Source organism: Dermacentor albipictus, chromosome 1 (assembly GCF_038994185.2).
Source record: "Dermacentor albipictus isolate Rhodes 1998 colony chromosome 1, USDA_Dalb.pri_finalv2, whole genome shotgun sequence".
Taxonomy (NCBI): Eukaryota; Metazoa; Arthropoda; class Arachnida; order Ixodida; family Ixodidae; genus Dermacentor; species Dermacentor albipictus.
The window spans coordinates 9,634,368-9,654,963 of NC_091821.1; the positions used below are offsets into that span (position 1 = coordinate 9,634,368).

The 20,596-nt window shown below is 44.8% G+C and overlaps 1 protein-coding gene across 1 annotated transcript in view; it reads left to right on the plus strand.

Annotated features, from left to right (window-relative positions):
* Positions 1–20,596, plus strand: part of bchs (WD repeat and FYVE domain containing 3 bchs) — a 244,799-nt gene that overhangs the window by 174,875 nt on the left and 49,328 nt on the right. The window contains exons 52-56 of the mRNA XM_070538948.1: positions 2,123–2,292; positions 10,336–10,390; positions 10,958–11,077; positions 11,157–11,274; positions 11,388–11,494. Coding sequence (XP_070395049.1) covers positions 2,123–2,292; positions 10,336–10,390; positions 10,958–11,077; positions 11,157–11,274; positions 11,388–11,494 — 570 coding nt within the window. The remainder of the gene's footprint in view (positions 1–2,122; positions 2,293–10,335; positions 10,391–10,957; positions 11,078–11,156; positions 11,275–11,387; positions 11,495–20,596) is intronic.

Consider the following 20,596-nt stretch of genomic DNA (forward strand, 5'->3'; position numbering starts at 1 on the left):
CAACTACCACATCTGTCCAATGCAGGTGCAGCATAGTTCAATGTGAAAAGTTGAGGCATACAGTGTTGATGCAGCTACCAGTGCATGCCTAATCATAATCAGCATGCTGACTAAAAGTACCTCATTGGTGAAAACAATTTGTTTCCGCACTGACACCACAGCTGGTGATTATTTACCACCTGTTGGGGTAACCAGCTTTAGGTGGACCTGCAAGGAATCGGTGGGTTTAAGTGAGAAAAGCCTAAGCTTAGAAGCCACCTGACGGGAGAGTCCTGAACCATACACATAATAGATTCTTCATTTTTTCCTCTCTCAATTTGTGTGTGGCTTTGCTAGAACATGTTGGTGGTGGGACAATGTGGAGGCCTATGTTAACTGGCCAACTGGTGCTGGCATGTGCCATACCTATTCACCATGCTTTTGGACATCACCTGTGCAAGCAGAAAGAACAAATTTTTGCTCACAAGTCCAAGTTTGTACCTTAATCCATTATGGACCAATTTCATGTACTTTTTAAAGTTTTCCCACCCTTGTAAAAAAACTAACAGCAGTCATAGAGGCATTACGTAATCGAGTACAGAATGCTTATGTAAATACCTTGGAAAATATCTACAGGGGTTTTACAGCTACCTTAATTCTACACAAGAAAAGCAGGAAGATACCTATAAAGAAGGGGGTAAGACAGGGAGACACAATCTCTCCAATGCTATTCACTGTGTGCTTGGAAGAAGTATTCAAGCTATTAAACTGGGAAGGCTTAGGAGTAAGGATCAATAACGAATACCTCAGCAACCTTCAGTTTGCCGATGACATTGTTCTATCCAGCAACAATGCAGATGAGTTACACCCAATGATTAAGGACCTTAACAGAGAGAGTATAAGAGTGGAATTGAAGATTAATATGCAGAAGACAGATAATGATGAATAGCCAGGCACAGGAATAAGAGTTCGTGATCGCCAGTCAGCCTCTAGAATCTGTGAAGGAGTATTTTTACCTAGATCAATTAATCACAGGGAACCCCGATCACGAGAAGGAAATTCATAGAAGAATAAAAGGGGGTTGGATCGCATACGGCAGGCATTGTCAGCTCCCGACTCGAAGCTTGTCATTATCATTGAGAAGGAAGATGTACAATCAGTGCATTTTACCCGTGCTGACATATGAGGCAGAGACTTGGAGATTGACAAAGAAGCTCGAAAACAAGTTTGGGACCGCGCAAAGAGCGACGGAACGAAGATTGCTAGGCATAACGTTAAAAGACAGAAAGAGAGCGGTTTGGATCAGAGAGCAAACGGGTATAGACAATATTCTAATTGACATCAAGCGAAAAAAATGGAGCTGGGCAGGTCATGTAATGCGCCGGTTAGATAACTGTTAGACCATTGGGGTTATGGAATGGGTACCGAGAGAAAGGAAACGCAGTCGAGGATGGCAGAAGACTAGGGGGAGCGATGAAATTAGGACATTCGCGGGCACTAGTTGGAGTCGGTTGGCGCAGGACAGGGGTAATTGGAGATCGCAGAAAGAGGCCTTCGTCCTGCAGTGGACATAAAACAGGCTGATGATGATGATGATGATTGTGATAAAAAACCACCACTCAAATATTGACATATCCAGGCATATAGTTTGCATATCGGAAGTGACGATCTTTTATGCCACGGTCACATGTGAAACTTTCGATCACGATCAAGCCTGATCGAGATCACATTTCTTGACCGTGATCGACTTCTGTCCATAGCTTGCGCAGAGGAGCCAATCGCGATTGAGAAATTCAATCCCAATCGAGCTTGATCACGATGTTACTGGGGTATTAATAATAACACCACAAACTCTGCAACTCTGGCACAATTCCTTGACTAACAATAAATTGAAATAAATTAAAATTAATAGTGCAGAAATTTAGACATTTTTCTCTTTTCTGTCCACAAAAATCAGGTGCACATTCGAACGGAGTAGATACGGTACATGTTTTGGGTGTCCATGATGTCGGTATCAATTCAGTGTTCATCACGGCGCATAACTGTGTGACTTCCTCCAGCTCTTCTTTTCAGTTCAGTTTTTCACATGGGTAAAGAGTTGTACATGTGATAGGCTAATCAGACATGCCTTGTATTTTTATAGCCAATAGCCCTGGAAGTTTTCTCAGCCGATGGGCGGAACTACCTGCTGGTGTTTCCACGCAAAGTCCGCAACAAGGTCTACACTCGTTTCTTGTCAGCAGCCACTGCAATAACCGACAGCGCCCAGGAATCCTTGGCAGGGCAGCGCAGAGGTGCCAACGTAGAGTCAGGGTAAGGTGCAATGCACATTTAGGAAGTCTGGTCTCCGTGCCACACTTTCTTATTGAGGATTGTTATCTATATGCAGCCAGCAGCTAAGGTTGACAACATTCAATTTTAATAAGGTTGATATATTTATTGAACTGGATGTCAACATAGCAGTACAGTAAGCTGTCGTTATAATAAAGTGACTGTGATGGCAAAAAAATTAAGTGGTAATTCAATAAAAAAGACTCCTCCATAAAAGCTAAGAAGGCAGAATTCAAATAGCACAACTCTGCTGAAGTCTAATACGGGTGTCACATAGCGCATTTTCAATCGTGAGCCCAATGGGTGCACAGGCACTGTGATGGCGATAGCTGGTGACAGAGGGCTACTCACAAAGTGCTGCCATCAGCGCGTACCCGCTCCTTGCTAGTTGCCGTGGCGCCATGGCTGCAGTGCTCACCGCTCATAGCTGATAACATGAAGGCACAGCATGGAGGAAAAGGGTGCACAGGCAGCAAAATTTCGTAGCTGTCGATGGAGAGGGTCATTTGCTCGCCCAGCATGCTAAGCTTCACTTGGCACAAAAGGCGAGTGTGCACATGCCCTTTGCCAGTTCACTCTGAGTGGAGCGGCATGTCAGTATGCTTCAAGTAATGTAGTTTAAAATGCACATGTTTGGGTCAAGACTGGAAGAAATAGTGAATAAAGCAATAATTTGAGCAAAAAGATTTCATTTTAACGAGAGTCTGCTGTATGTCAACACTACTATAATGTACAGAGAGAGTAACACATTAAAATTCTTTTTGATGGTTCGGTAAGACTGGAGCATAATTTATAGCTAAACAATGTTATTTTTATGCTGGTCTGTAGGTTAGTTAGGCTGCATAGTGAAAAAAGAAAAACAAACACATTAGACACTTTTCATTCATGTGGTTGAGTTGCTCCACATGCTTTGGTTCACGTGGTTGTAACCAACAAAAAATAAAACTCCTCCTTACCCCCTCTGCTTCTCACTCATAATCTGGCAGGTATGGTCCCATAGACAGTTAAGTAGTACAGACAAACCTCGTCATGACAGTCACATTTGAGGCAAAAATGTCAGTATATCCAATATTCATTATAAGCATGTATTCACTACATGTTGATATTGGGGAGACAAACTTTATGTTGTTATATCCGATAATTCGTTATATGTGTATTCTTTAAAGTATAGTCGATTTCCGTTAATTCGACTGTGATGGGATCGACGAAATGGTTCTAATTATCCGGCAGGTTGAATTAAACAAGATGCAGAAAAAATGCCAAAACACCACTAATTCTTTGGAAGCATTTGCCCCAACACTGGAAGCATTTCTAACACGCCCCCAAATCAAACATGCGCCCACTTGCTGTGTGTCCAAAGTAGAAAACTAAAGTAAAAATGACATTAAAGCTTCTAAACAAACTAAACAAAGGCAAGGGTCTTGTGGGGCACAATGGAGGCCTGTTTTCTAAAGTCAGCTTCGCCTCGATGCAAGCGTGTTGTGTGGTAAAGCATACGAACGTCGCGAAGGTGGTTTTGGTTTTGTGTCCGATTGCACCGTGCAGGGCTATTGAAAAAAAAAAAGGGGGGGGGGAGCGTGCATTAAAATCGGGTAAGAGCTGTAAACAGACATTGGCGAGCTACAGTTACTTAGAAATCTTCACCAAGGTAGGCCCAATATAGGCACTCTCGACGGGAGATTTTTTACATGTGTTCAACGAATTCATTGTCCTGTAAGCTTCGTTGAGACGGATGCTGCTGCAAAAGGGGTTGCTATTAGGGTCACCATAGGAGTGAAGCGCATGCTTGACTCCTGTGTTCAAGTTATCCATGCAAAGGCCAAATTTAGGATCAAAATTACCCAAGTTTGGTCCCATGGGCACTGGCTGGGACCTTCAGTCGAGCTTGAATTAACCGGAGTCGAATTAAAGGAAGTCTGCTATATAGGTCTGACTGTCGTTTCTTGTTAGTGTACAACTAAGATGCATAGATTGTTTGTGTGAATTCTGAGCTAGTACTCTACTCAGATCCGAAGGAGTTAAGCAAAGTACTAAGATAATTTTTGTATACTTCAACTTCTTGCTCATATTGTTATGACCAAAAAAATGCAGTGCACCTGTGGTTTGTGTGGTTAGCCATTTGCAAAAACGTCTTCAAGGATGCTGACTAGGGTGAAACGAAGGTATCTTTAAAAAATGCAGCCAATTCAACGAATTGGAATCTATATACAGCAAAGCTTTGTGTGAGTGCATAGTCGAAACATGAGTGCACGTATGCATGCACACACATACACACAAAAGTGCAGGCACACATAAATTATATACCAAGCCTTTTGTTATAAGCAGGATTGCAGATTACTAACGAGTACGACAGAGGCCTTGAATGCATCATGGTTTCAGAGGCAGCATGCGCATATGTACGTAGCGCAATTCAAATCCATTCTATCTGCAAGAAGCATTTACTTCCTCATTATCGTGCAGCCGCCGATGCTTGAAGGCAAGCTTTCTGGTTCTTTTTTTCCTTTCCCCCGCACGGCCGGCGGCACCACTGCCGTGGATATGCGAAGGCGAGCTCCATTTGGTGGTGGTGCGAGGAACCCAGCAGCACACGCGGCATGCATACTTCGCTGTGATTGATTGGCCTATTCGTCATGAGAACAGCCAGGCTGCAGCCATAGTCACGAAACCTGGCGAGGTTCGCAATAAAAAAAAAAAGCTTTGCTTTAAAAAACTTTCACAAGGCTCCCACATGTGGGAGCAAATCATGGTTCTTCATGAATAGGCTCTTTGACAGTGCCAGCTGGGTTTACCCAAAAGTAAAAGGCAAATTAGTGTAATTAAAAATAATTTTAAAAACTTTTTCATGTTCAGTGTAGTCTGAAATTATGCTGACACAAACTGAAGCCATGAAACAAATTTTACAGTTATCCAAATGACATATAATAGTATATATGTCTACAAAATGGCAGCTTACTTCTTGCAAACCACGTGAAGCAGGTGTGGCCTAGGCAGGTAGGTCTTGTTATGGGTGATATTTTGTGTAAACCACTCAGACAACTCAAACTTGGAGTTGAATGATATGGCACCATAGGGCTAACGGGTCTAGAACAAAATATATCTTAGGCCTACAAAAAGATAAGCGTACAGCTCATCCCCACTCTTCAGCGTACAAAAAGTGTATGGCACAGTGGGTTTGGTGACTCTGTTGAAGCTGTTGTGGTGGTTCCAATATGTGGGCATTAACACTCGCACCATCTCTCGTCGCAACTGCACACTAGGACATGAACTGCCAACTTTGCATGTGTGTCACGCAGGGAAGCTGAACAGCAGACGATGCGAGCACCTTGTGGGGAAGACAAACATTAGGGGACTCAAGAGAGTCTAGCATTCTCACATCCTTCCAACCTTAAATCACTCCATACTCTGGTGAAAACATGCACAGGGGCTAATATCTACATGTGATCCATAAACTAGAAGCAGTACATACAGGAAATGTCCGTGAACTCAAATGACTGTTGTGTGCAGCACCAATGCCTCTGGTTTACAGCACTGGCTCTCGTTGCTCACTGAGTGTCGCACAGCCGGACACAGCTGTCCGCTCTGCCAAACAAGCCACAGGCATCTCCATTGCCTGTGGTGACTTAATCCTAGTTCGGCGCAGCGGGCCGCAGTGTAGATGATGTGCAGATTACAGCAAGCCAGGGGTGACACTGCACATGCTACATGCACTCGAATGTTCAACAAAACACTGAAGTAAGAAAGGAAAAGTAACTCTGCATGCACATCATTCATATAGTGCAGTGTTCAATTTGGCTAGCCAATATATCTGGTGGCTACTTAATTGGTAGGTTCACATGAACAAAGCTTGCTTTCTTGAGTCAAACAAGGAATTTCAATTCATGTGAGGCTAGCTAGAATGAGAGGTCAGCGAAGCAGGGCCATCTTAACCCACTGCCCAATGGGTTGTGTCCCTCCACATCTGACAGGCAACTCCAAAAAGCCTGAGGCCAAGTAAATCACTAATTTGGCAACAACCAGTATCCAACAAAACACCGGAAATGGGCAAAAAACAGGCACCTATGAAAAAAAATTCAGCTCTGTGAGGTGTTCCTACTACTAGCCAGACACTGTATGCAACAGTGTCTGGCTGATGGCGCCCGCTATCCTAGATGGTGTTGAAGCACCCAAGTGTCATGCCACAGTACCAGACTGCTCATAATGGCACCCGTGGCCTCTGGTTACCCAGTTCCCCAAGCTGCTACTCCCTGGGTGAAAGAATGGGAAAGAAGTTTTCTACAGAAAAACTTGGACCACCCATGAGTCTTCTGTAGGCTGATTTCAGATAAGATGGCCAACTATGTCCAGTTGACATATTTAAATGATGTGAAAAGAAAATTATATACTGCAGAACCTCGTTCATATGTTTTGGAACAAACACAGTTTTAGGAAAAGATACTAACTGGGAAAAGGTACGATCCGAAGTAACTAAAAAAAATTTGACAGGCTCAACTGTTATTGACATCTACATAATGCGAAGCGTCGCATGGATCGTTTCAGCATGAGATGCCGTTGCGTGTCAAGCTGGTGGTGCTCCAGCGGCCCGAGATGCATTTTGTTGTTTTCCTATTGCATGGTGTTTTAAGATGGCGACTGGAAACCAAAGCAAAATCAAGCTGATGGGCGACGTCAGATGCCACCGAAGCGAAACATAATGCTCACATCGCGCCGCCTGCAGCAGGGAACAGTGACACATTTGGATTATTGCCTACTAAAGGCGTGCAGTACATTACCAATGGCACTGCGCACCACACACTGTAAAACAGATAGATGAAGATGCTGTCGCAATAGGTTTGGCGCGATAGCTGTGAAGAAGGCGTGCGACGACCCGGGCAGAGATTTGCTGGTACCGGTATTAGAAACTGTGCGTGCTGTCGTTTTCATTTGAGACAGGCAGCCATATACTGTTCTCAATCGCGCGCGCCTCGCGCCTTTTATTATGGTAGCATTTATACAAACATTCCAGGCGCATTTCTGCCATTGGCGTGGGCGTGAGGTTCGGTCGGCGTGGGCGTGAGTTGGGCGTGAGGTTCCGTAGGTTCCAAGGGCGATAAAATCGTCGCTGCGTGCCATATGCTGTATGTGCGAGTGAAAGCTTTCGTTAGCCGGGAAGGCGGGCGGGAAGCCAACATCTGTCTAGGATGGATGGATGGGATGGAAGGTAGGAGCGTCCCCTTTGAAACGGTGTGATGGCAGTTGCCACTATGCTCAGCTTTTTATTTTGCCTTTTATTTTTATTTACCTGTGCTGTGTGTTATTAAAATTCTCTATTTTCTTTAAATACGTCTTCCTACCCTTTTAACCTTATGTCACCTCTCTGCTTTTAAGCCACTTTGTATGCCACTAAGCCACTTTGGTGGCCACTTTATACACAAAAGAAAATGACTGGAAGGATGAACTTTGGCATCAATTAAGGCAATAATTTGCTTGAGATGTGCAAAACATTTCAGCCCTCTGGGTTTGTCATTTGAAGAGAAGGTGGAAGTGTGAGCCAAATTGATGTTCATGCTATGTTTGTAATATTTTTTTTTTCTACCTCTGAAGCTCCCAACAAGATTATATTTATTCTAGCCAGGGGAAGTTCTAGTTACTATCATCCGGCAAAAATATTTTGGTTATGGTATGAATGCTATTCCTGTAATAATCTGGGAAAGTGCCAGTAATGCACAGTTCGTGGAGGGTGGCCATTGACATAAGAAATATAGGGATATTTTTCCAGGTAACATAATTGTTTAGTCCAGAAACTAAGCTTGAATTGGCTTTTGCTGCCCCGAAAACCATATTATAAATCTTTCTCACGTAATTTAAGAATGTCGACCGGACATGGTTTGCTGATCTTTAGAGAAACCAGCCGGTATTTATTTACTTCAGGCATGCCGATGCTTCATGGGCTTTATGCCTCACACTCCCAGGATACAGACCGTGTGGCTCTTGTATTGAAAAATGCACTTACAAACGCTTGTGAAAAGGCTTAGCGTGTGGACAGCAGCCATTGCATTGCTGTCAAGAAAGCATTTAGCAATCGAAATTTATGCTAGTCCCACACTCATTTGGTTCAAATAAAGGTTGTCTAGTTTGGAACAGAACTGTCGTTTGATGTTCCAACAGCCTCGCATTGGGCACCAAGATACATAGTACGCCCTGCATGCTGATAGGACTGAATGAAAGCTCCGGTTCTAACCATGCTCAATCGCTCCATAACGCATCCCCAACCCTTCGTGCAGGTAGATCACCACTATGTGTTTGGGCAAATAAGCCAAAACAGCGCTGTATACTCAAACAGTATTTATTGCTGAGAGCAATACAGTAGGCAATAAGCACTTGGAATCAATCGTCACTTACAGTGCATACATAGACGAGGGACAAAAAGGACAACGAAGACAAGCGCTTGTCTTCGTCGTCCTTTTTTTTTCCCCTCTTCTATGTATGCGATGTAAGTGACGATTGATACAATGGAATACCAACTAGCCCGTACCCAAACCTTGCTTCAGCACTTGGAGGAGGTTCATCTTGTTACATCTGGCTGGTCAGGCAAGGAGCTTGCTCACGAGACAGTAATGTAATCCTGGTGGTAATATTTGGCAGCCAGAAAGAGCACATCTCGTTCAAGGGTACTCTTCTATACCTTTTTACTTGTGCGAGAGGGCTGTTCTGATTTCTGAGAAAATTAATGCCTTCTCATTCCCACAGGTTTTTGTGGAAGCACATATCTCAGAGGTGATAGCAAAACAAGAAGGGAGCATTGTGAACCTCCGTTGTGCCCCAGCCAGCTCCCGGTGTAAATCGCAGTCTGCAATCGTGCTCCAGTGCGATATGCTGGAGGAAGTGGGATGTTAAAGAACCCCGGGTGGTCAAAATTAATATGGAGCCCTCTACTTTGGCACCCCTGATAGCCCACTGTGCAGCTTCAAGACCAAGTCCCACAATTAAATGAATGATTATTAACACAAGGCAATTCATACACGCTGTTGGCTCCTTTCTCTGCGGTGGAAACAAAATGACACTTCTCCAGTGATCACTCAAGGCAAGGGACCAAAATCATGCATGAACTGGAAACTTAGAGGACCAACCGGTGGTTGATTAGTGGCAATGGTGTTGGGCTGCTAAGCACAAGGTCGTGGGATCAAATCCCGGCCACAGCGGCTGCATTTCGATGGGGCGAAATGCAAAAACACCTGTGTACTTAGATTTAGGTGGAGGGTAAAAAGACCCTGGTGGTCCAAATTATTCCCAAGTCTCTCATTACAGCATGCCTCACAATCAAATCGTGGTTTGAGCATGCAAAACCACATTTTTTTTTTTGAGACCCAAAGTGTCTTTTAATGGTTTAAAAGAAACACTGATTGTTATGCGTTTTCAGCCTAGCAGTGTTTTTTGTTTTTCCTTTGTTTGTTTGTTTTGTTTTTACGATACGTGCCACAAGAGAACATTCTATGAATGTTGTCACACGTAATTTTACAGTTTTTCTTATATATTGGTGTTCTAAAATTGCTTTGTCCAGGGCATCAGTAACATGTCCATCGCATATTTCTTTAGTTTTCAACAAGTACATCTAGGTACTAAGATAAAAGAAAACTACTTTTTTTTCTTTTGCCCCCTAAGTATCAGAAATAAAGTAGTGCCTCAGTGTTGGTGCTGACACGCAAGAAAATCTCAGTATCTGCCTAATGCCACCTGCACCCACTTGACATGCATCAGCGCCCTCTTCTGATTTTTAATATTGTAGCATGAGACTGCAAAGTTTTATTGCCATCATGTAAACTTAAAAATACAAGCGTTGCTTTGTGGGCATACAATGACCAGAAGGAATTATTGCATGTTCACTTGTATTCACACTTGCATTCAGGTGCTAAATACTAGGGCACTGAGAAACATGAACACTGTACGAGTAGTTTCTGGGTCTCACTTTCTTATTTCTTTTTTACCTTCAAGTGATTAACAGTTTTCTCCTGTATTCTTATGTGGCTTGAAAATGGCCTTATCTTTTAGGGCAAGTTTGCTAAGCAACCTCATAGGAGAGACATCGGTAACACAGCGATGGCTGGTGAGTAAAATCTTGTAAAGAAAGCTATGATGTGTTATGTAGTGCATTTGATAAGTGCCGCAAAAAGAGAGGGCATGGGATAAGTACTACAAATGTAGTTTTTTAGGTCAGGGGACCATCAAAAGCTGTTTGGCACAAAATGAAAGAAGAAATTTTCATATGCTAAAAGTAACTGAGCTCTGTATGGTATACCTGGCTCTTAGGCTAATGTATACCATGTTTTCTTTTATGTAAGCTGTATGAGGTGATTGTGAAATTTCCTTTCGAATTTTTGAAGATATAAAGTATTAAATACGAATACACCTTGACACTGCAAGACAGAATAAGATCACTGGCCTTTGCATTTAATTTTATCTTAGGATCAGTAAAAATGTACAAGGGCTAAACTAGTAAATTAAACTCTCAAAATAATGAAGCTCCATTTAGCTTTCTACATGAGTTACATTGAATTTGCTGTAGCTTGCAGTGAAAGTTAAGGCTAGTGCATATATTTTTAAGTGGATCAATACCATTGTAGCGGGTTATTCAACTGCAGTGCTGTGAAAAGTTGCTGATATTATTTTTCAGAGGGGTGAGATCAGCAATTTCCAGTACCTGATGCATTTGAACACATTGGCAGGCAGGTCATACAATGACCTAATGCAATACCCAGTCTTCCCTTGGGTTCTTGCTGATTATGACTCAGAAGCAAGTAGCTTTTCTCTTGATACTCAATCTGTATTTAGTTCCAGTTCATCTAATGAAACTTTTTCATATGCCTGTGCAGGAACTAGATCTGAATGATTCATCAACTTTCCGCGACTTCAGCAAACCTATGGGTGCTCAGACTTGTGATCGTCTCGAACAGTTCAAAAAGCGTTACCGAGAATGGGATGACCCTCACGGTTGGTTCTTTTCTCACTTTACGTAATTGCTTCTCCTAAAGCCAGCAGAAATCTTTTGCTCCTGAATACACCTGAATTTGTGTACCACATATGCTGATTTTTTTTCTTTTTAGGAGAGACACCTCCCTATCATTATGGTACATTTTATTCATCCGCAATGATTGTGGCCTCCTATCTGGTTCGAATGGAACCTTTCACGCAGCACTTTCTGAGACTACAGGTGACGTTTCCTTTTTTTTATATGTAGTTTTGTTTCATGGATCACTGAAAAAAAAAAAAAACTTGAGTAGTTTGGCACAGTGAATTGGTATGCACTAACATTGCACTGCAATGCAGCTATACACTGCATATGGACACACACATTTGAATTTTATATTGCATTTTTTTTCATCACTACTTTTTGTACCTCAGCACCGATAAGTTTTTTTCATCGTTGGCATTTTCAAGGGCTCTTATAGAGCCAGTCATGGCACTTTTGCCCTGCTCCTTGTAACAGGGAAAAAGTGTCACATTTACTTTCACACGCCATATGCTGTGAGTGCAAGGGGGAAGCGTGCAAGGGTGAGTCAAGAAGGATGTTGGCTTGATGCGCACTGTTCTTCCATGTGCTCAATAAGTGCACACAAGAAAGTAGGGCGTGAGCACACGTCTCCTTCTCTATCCCAGCCATGGCTACGCATCGCTCCCCAGACTACTGAGAGCATAAGCAACCTGCGCGCCCTGCCTAGAAGGCAATCTGCAGAGGGTGCAAAGCTTGGGCGAGCCTATATGACTGATCGCTTCGTGTGCGCTGTTCTGCCACATGCCTTGTGTTGAAGGTTGTGTAGTCTCTCAAGTTTCGGAGACATATTGAAGCGAAAGGCAGAATGAATTAGTGTTTGCTCTCTAATGCCCATGCTCTTCATTGTGCCAGCATTCTGACAGTGAGTGTTCATGCTCATCGAGTGAGATCTTCTTATTTTGCCTATGCATACATGACATCATGCTTATTAATTTAATTAGTAAATGTATGGCTGCTTAACTAAGTAAATGCAATTAATATGGCTGCTTAACTGCAACATTACTTTCTGTAGTTGTCTAATACTTTGCTATCGTTGTTAATGCTTCGGCTTTCAGACAAAATTAACTTTCTTTTTTCTTTATTCAGTATCTCCACTTTGCATGGATGGTGCTATGAGCTGCAGCTCAAAGTGAACACACCTTTATCGTGACACAGATGACTGCATGCACTTTAGCCAGATGTTCAGTCATTTTCATCTTAAAGAGTCCCTGAAAGGTTTGGATACATATTGTAGACATGTAGAGTACAGCTACAGTAAATCATTCATATCACAATTTAAGTGAAGTGTCTCATATTAACCCTTTGAGGGTCGAATTATTTTGAAAAAAACTTTCCCAGGTGGTCAAATTACTTTATTGCGGATTTTGAATGTACAAAATGTATAAAGTCGAGAATAGATAGTAAAAAAAAATTAGGAACAGTATTTTGGTGTCGGCATCACTCAGAACTGCAGTATGTTCAGTAATATTTCAGAGTGTGGTACTCCTTAAAACACGGTTCTACGCACAGCGCCTTGTCGCAGTCTGCACACCTAAAATGCATGTATGTTCTCCTCTTGGAGTGACGAGTTGTGTTGGCGCACACATGACATCTTCTCTGCGTGCGGCTGCCTTGGGCAGAGGCCTGAGGCACCTTCTCGCGTAAGCGCGTTGCCGCAGTGAGCGAGAATACGTCGTGCACGGCGGTGATAAACAAACTAAGAGCAGCGCCAATCATGATAGAAATCAACTTCTCCCGCCTCTGCAAGAGCCTGCCGACAAAGAGAAAAATCACGTTTCGCGCGCCTCCGTTGCGATCAAGCGGCGGAACCGAAACCGCGAAAGCGCGTTGCCGCTGCGAGCGAGAATACCTCGCGAACGGTGGTGATAAGCTAAGAGCAGCGCCAATCAAGATAGAAATCAACTTCCACCGCCCCTGCAAGAGAGTGCCGACAAACAGAAAAATGACGTTTCGCGCGCCTCCGTTGCGATCACGCGGCGAATCCGAAACCGCAAAGGTGGTGTTGCCGCAGTCTGCGCGACGCGCTCAAGCTAGAAATCAGTTCTGTTTATCTTCCCAAGAAGGTAGCGCAAATTTCAAACGCTTCTTGTAAGTCCTGAGAGGTGGCAGCACCTCCCAGTGAGCACGGATCGTCATTATGGCGCGAAATTTCAAACGGAGGTTCGAAACCGTACCTGTACGGCAAAGACCTTGCGGGACAGAAAACCGTCGCCGTACATGTACGGCGAAAACCTTCAAAGGGTTAAGAGAGCTTTAGACGATTACAGGTTGCCCTCCTCCCTAGCCAGTATTTTTCTCCTCAACTCGTTCGCCGAGAAATCGGGGCTAAGCTCCGCCTTCACTGGCTCTGTGTCATGATGTGATGTTGTGACATCTAGTTCCAGTGTCTTGGAGCTAAGTGTTTTTTACCTTTTAACGAGGCCCTTGAACACTTTTCAAGCCACCATCTTCCTGTTGCAGGTTGTGTAGACTGACGGTTGGAGATGCCTTTAGCATAGGTTAATTATCAAAATACAGTAGACTCCCTTTAAGACGAACTCAAAGGGACCATGAAAATTTGTTCGTCTCATCAGAAGTTCATCTTATCAGAGGAATAATTGGCAACATGACCAGGTGCATCCATATATCTTACTTCAAAACAGTAAATCAAGTAGACTTAAAACGGGGGAAAAATGACATAAGAAGCATTTATTTAGCTGAACTTAATAGAAAAGTGTTTTCAAGTGGTACTCTTGCTTGGTTTCATCCAGTCCATAGTGGATGTTTGGCGATTCTGTGCAAATCAGGGAGCAGCCACAAACGATGTCATCTCACCTTAAATATCCTTCTGTGCCTTCGTGCTGCTGGAAAAAGTTCACTAGGGAGTTAAAGCAGGCATCTACCGCCTCACAGGTCATCGGTGCAGGCTCCAAGCTAGCGAAAGTATGAAGTCCACTGAGCGTGCAGTAAAGCAACGCAGCCTAGAGGAAAGTCCCAGTGATTATGAATGAAGCGGGGAAAGAGAAACGAGGTAAAGCGTCATGGAGGAGGAAGGTAGGCAGAGGCGCACTGGGTTGACCTCCTCTGGCAGTTGCTACAGGTTTCGTTTGCGATAGGACATTCTGGTTTCATCTTGTGATAACATTGTCCTCGCATGCCATATGCTGTGTGTGTGTGAGTGAAAGCGTTCAATGGTGAGCCAATGATGTGGCTCAATCTCGCGTGCACAAAGGAGAAAATGGGGGGCGGGGGGAAGTGCACCTTCTTCTGTCACACGCGTAGCACCGGGGAGGGGAGGGAGGGGGGTATTGTAATTTGACCACGCGCAGTCGCATGGGCTTTATCTTGAACACGATCTGCTTTGAAGGTATAGTCTAGGTGGGCCAATGGCTCGTAGCTTTGCGTGCAGTGTTCTCACCGCTCAGTTTGTGTTGAAGTGATAGACAGCATGAAGGTCACTTCACTCGCTGCTACTGCCGTGATTCCCCATGCCAGCGTTTTGACAGCGAGTGTCCGCAGTCATTGAGTGGGATGGGTTCATGTTTGCCTGTGCATGATGACACCATGCTTGTTATTTTAGTTAGTAAGCGTTTGTTTACAAGGGGGCGTTCTACTCCGACGGCTGCTGCATATGGCATGGCCACACGAACCCTGTCTTGAATGCAATTTGTGATGCGGACAGTCTAGGTGCACCGAGGGCCAATAGCTTCGTATGCGCTATAGCACCCGTATGCTTATACATCACCCGCATTCGTGAAGTGAAACGTCACTGTCGCTTTTTGTTTCCTCCTCTGGTTTTGCCTCTTTCCATAGGCGATGTGTGCCACAAGCCTCCAGAAAGGTACCTTGATGCGTGCGCGGCGCATCAAGGCACCCCAGCCTCTAGATCAGTAGTGGTGGCGGCCACTCCGAATGTTCATCTTAACTAAAGAGCACGTTTGAGGCAGTTCATCTTAAGTGGATTTTTTTTTGCATTGAATCTATGGAAAACCAAACAAACGTTCCCATGTTCTTCGTTATATACGAGAATTCGGCTTAACCGAGCTCGTCTTAACGATAGTTCACTGTATTTAATATTATTACGATATTATCACGACATGCTCAAGAAGGACGAAGTGGGTCTGTGCCCTTGGCGCGAGCGAGTGTCAGCCTGGCTCTCCGGCTCCAGTGTAAATAGCCTGTAAATAGCCTCTTCGTCTGTGTCTTTCCACACGTAATATTCTGGTGGAGGTTAGCGATCCCCGCCCTCGCCACAGAACTCCGAAGTGGTCGGTACATCGAGCTTGTCACCATGCCTCCCGGTGACGAGCCCGCCTCTGCAACGGCTTTGGCTTGTCTGACTGCTCCAATCGTCATGGTTGCCCAACATTGCGACCCTGGTGTGCTCTCTGGCCTGGAGGGACAGGATGTTGATGAATGGATCAAGCTCTATGAACATGCCAGCACTAATAACAGATGGGACCGAACCATTACGCTCGCCAATGTCATCTTTTATCTCGGCAGCACCCCACGCGTGTGGCACCAAACGCATGAAGACGAGATAACCAGTTGGGACAGTTTCAAAGAAAAGCTACGAAAACTGTTTGGCGACCCCATTGGGCGCAAAGTTGCCCCGAGAAAGGCTCTTGCGTCTCGTGTTCAGACGGCTACAGAGCCATGCGTTTCATATATACTCCACGTCTTGGCTCTATGCCGCAAAGCTGACAGTGCTATGTCTGAAGCAGATAAAGTGGCGCATCAATTCAATTTGCTTGTTTTCAGCAATGTCTCGACTATCGACGCCATCATAAAAGAATGCCATCGCCTTGAGCAAGCGAAGAGCCGCCGTATCTCATACCACATCACGCGGCTACCCAACACTGCTGCTACGTCGACATGTGAGGGTCGACCGCGTCAGACTACCATCTGTGACAACATAACCCGTATTGTTCGCCGTGAACTCAAGGCCGCCTGTTCGCCATCTTTCTCAGTGACACCTCCCGATCCACCAGCAACCACGATTGCGATGATTCAGGCCATCGTCAGACAGGAATTTGAGAACATGGGTCTGAACTCCGTGTGTTCAACTTCTCAACCCAACTTCCCCAGTTCTCTAGCGGTCCTCCTCGTCCCCGGCAGTCTTTTTATGCCACATCTCGCCTCAACCCGTCCGAATGGCGTACCCCTGATGACAGGCCGATCTGCTTCCATACTGTCGCATCGGCCACGTCACTTGTCACTGCCGCAACCGATGGCCACCACCTCCTTGGACACACGCCGCCGCTTATTCCCGCATCTTTGGAACTTCTGTTCCCTTTTCTACCCGCCATAAACCCAATGCCGCTGATGCTCCTGCTCCAAACATTCGCTACAGCCTCTCGCCTTCACCTCGACGCCATCAGTCTCGTTTGCCCCATCCCCGTCGCTTCTCTTCGCCGCCTATCGCCTCCCGGATCCAGCCGGAAAACTAAGGCACTGCAGCTTCTGGAGGTGAAGCTGCGTTGTCGACCCTGCCCTCAAATCATCTGCTCACGTTACCTACAAACCAAAACCTTCTTGACGTTGATGTTCACGGCTATCCTGTCACGACTACCCTGTCACGGCACTCATCAATACAGGAACACATCTTTGTATTATGAGTGCTGACTTCCGACGACGACTGAGCAAGCTCCTCACCCCAGCGCCGGCACACGTCGTCCGCGTTGCGGATGGCGGTACTGTGCCTATCATTGGAATGTGTATGGCATGTGTCAGCATCGCCGGCCACCACACTCCTGTGCTCTTCACCATGATTGCTCATTGCCCCCACGACCTAATTTTCGGCCTCGATTTTCTGTCCGCGCATTCTGCTCTTATTGACTGCTCTGCCATTACCCTTCGCCTTGAGTTACCGATTCTCAGAGAACCTTCTGTCGCAGAACCTTCTGACGCACCCCAGTGCCGCTTATGCCCCACCGGTTTTCTTCGCCTGCTGCCAAAGTCAATAGCCTATATTGAACTGTTGTCTTCCTCACCAGTTCCTGATGGCGAGTACCTCGTCACTCCTCTGCCTGACATTCCACTACAGTTTGACGTTACCGTGCCTCACAGTATACTCACTATTACTGTGAACCGCACTCGCATGCCTATCTTTAACTTTGGATTGGCAAAGCAAATTCTACTGCAAGGTATTTGCCTTGCCAGCGTTGATTGTCTCGGCGACCATCACATGGCAGTGTTATCGACGGATGGCTCTTGCGAGCTCAGCAGGCCCCCCATGCCAGTCTCGGGCGCCGATCCCAACATAAAGAAAATGGTTGTGACGGACCTGTCCTCTGCGCTGACTAAAGACCTTTGCGCAGTATTATTGTCCTATCGAGATATTTTCGACTTCGACGATCGCCCTTTAGGCCAGACGCTCACAGTCAAGCATCGGATTCTTACTGGCGATGCTACACTGACGACCGTATCGAGTTTCTGCATCGGAACACTGAGTAATTCAAAGTGAAGTGAACAAAATGCTAGATAAAAACATCATTGAGCCTCTTCGAGTTCCTGGGCATCACCTGTGGTGTTGGTTAAGAAAAAGGACAGCACGTGGTGCTTCTGTGTAGACTACCGTCATCTGAACAACATTACTAAGAAAGACGTCTACCCGCTCCCACGTATAGACGACACCCTTGACTGCCTGTACGGTTCCAGCTATTTCTCTTCTATTGATCTTCGTTCTGAATACTGGCAGATTGCTGTTGACAATATGGACAGAGAAAGAACCGTGTTCATCACACCTGATGGCCTATAACAATTTAAAGTAATGCCGTTTGGATTACCACTGCACTGCAGCAAAAACATGATAAATTAAGATTTCATTTTATTTTTGTTTGCTGTATGTTTAATTAACGCAAACAGATACAGTCGTAAAAGAAAAACCACTACAACTACAAAACTTGGTAGAGGCACTGGCTACTCTTTCACCTGTGGCTTTTGATCATTGCTCTATGTTATGGAGAAGTGCGCACACAAGAAGTGTATCTATTTCAAAGCTTCTCTTTTCTTTTGTGTACACTCAGAAGCAGCCTCACAGGCTCATTGCCTCGTTTTGCTTGTACACGTACAATACATTTATGAGTGTTGTTTAGGCGGGGCAAGTTTCTCACATCGGTGCATCATTGTTGCCGTACCTATTTCGTTGCTCACGCTGCTTTGCTGAATTTCGTGTGCAGGCTATGAAAGAACGAAAGAGACATTACGCAGTTCCAGGATGCTCGACTGGGAGTGGCAACTGTGCCTCTCAGTCCATTATCGTCAGGGAAGCTTATTACTTACAGCGGCCTTCCCTTCCACACTGTAAACAAAACAGTATGGTGCGACTCCACGTGGTTTGTTAGCATGTTAACAACTCTATCATCACATCAGAGTCCGTGAACATTGAATGGGCAACTATAGAATGCAAACTTTTGCTACATAGACACTCCAAGCTCTTACCATTGGCAGCAAGGAATTACGTCAGTGGGTGAGAGAAATGGGGACAGGAGACTGCACAAAATTCGAGTTGAAGGTAGTTTTTTGTATTTTGAAATTTATTTGCCGAAGACTTCAGACTGCGTACCCCTGTCGCTGCCATTCTTGTTGCATTTATCTCTCCAGCCATCAGTCTATGCAGACTGCCCTAGAAAGATGGTGACCTGAAAAGTGTTCGAGGGTCGACCCTTTAAGCAGTGTTTTGATACCCTTTCTTTGTTTCATAATATTGATCCATGTTGCTCTGATGCTGCTGAAAGGTTTGTTTTTGTGTAATGAAATGTTCAATCGAACCCACTTATAACGATACCAGTTTTAACAATGTATTGTATATAGCAGTGAACAGCCGATGCACCATCAACTTTTGTATCTGTTGTGTGGTAAAATAATAAACCGCTTACTACAATGCTCCCATGCCGTGTTATCAGTTATAACAAATAAATGTAGTTACTAGATATGTGCACTGAAAAAAATCCTTTTAAAAAAAAGAAACAAAAGAAACACAAGCCCATTTGCCACACCCACCAAGGGAGACGGGTAACGAAGGCATCGTGCCGTGCTGGGTGTGCGGCACAAAGACTGGTGAAATGAAGCGGCTTGCATTTTTTTTTTCTTTTCCTGGATTTCACCTTTCTTTTCTTTTTGGTGCAGACACCCAGTAGCCAGATTGAAAGTGGCCCTGAACCACCCTTCGAGCTTGGTGAAAAAACACGGTTTGCAGATAGCATATGCTGCTGTAAACATATCAGCCAAATTTTGCAGTCGTGCACGGCACGTGGAACTCGCAAGCAGAGTGCCAATTCACCTTTCTCTCATGTGCTCTCTTTTCAGTAGAAGCCTGCTCCTCGCTCTTTTCTGGATGCTTTATTTTGTAATATAGCAGATTCCCATACATGGCTGCTCTTGGCCACTCACTGACATCAATCAAAAAGGGTACTTGGATGAGTGTGCTTCTTCCTACTGTTACTGTGTATATTTATTGATGCAGTTTAATAAACAGGCAGAAGTAAGCGAAAATCTGCTTTCAAATTTCAATAATAATTACATACTTCCGGAAGAAACTGGCTATCAACTGCTCATGCTCAGCCACGGCCACCCACATAGGAATATAACTTTGGCCACCCTGCTTATTGGTATGATAACCATCGGGTCTTGCTAATTTCGACTAGTTTTGAACACGCACGCTTGCCAGCATGCGCTCACTCCTGGCCATTCTGATTAGATTCCTTCGCAGACTTCGCTTCGTATTGAGCTATTGATAGTGCTTCAAAAGGCACAAGTTGGATGTGGCTACTGTCCATCTGTCAGGTTGGGGCAGGACAAAGCTGGTCTGCACCACATAGCACAACCAGACAGAAGCTGCTCCATAGCTTAGGTACTGCAGCCACCGCAGGGTGCCGTGACGAGTCCACTAGCTGAGCGCACTGCGGCTCGCTGAAGACAATCACGTTTGGCGCATTGTAGGCACCAAAATCGGAAATTGTGGCATCTACGTGCTACGTGAACATCCAAAATCAAATTCGAACATCCAAAATCTAATTTGAGCCACGCACCACGGTGGCATTCAGTAGGCGGAATGTTGTGGGCTGTTGCGGCTTGGGTGGCGTTAGGGCACGGAATTAACCAAGCCCATCGCCTACTACGTCAGGTTATAGAAAATGAAGGAAGAAGGGTTTGTTTAGCTTAGTTACATGGCTCCGGTACAGAAGCCCACTCCATGCAGGAGCAAGTTAAACGTCTCAATTCACATCAGGACCCTCTGTTCTTACTCTAAAAAAGTATCCGTTTTTAATACCATCATCT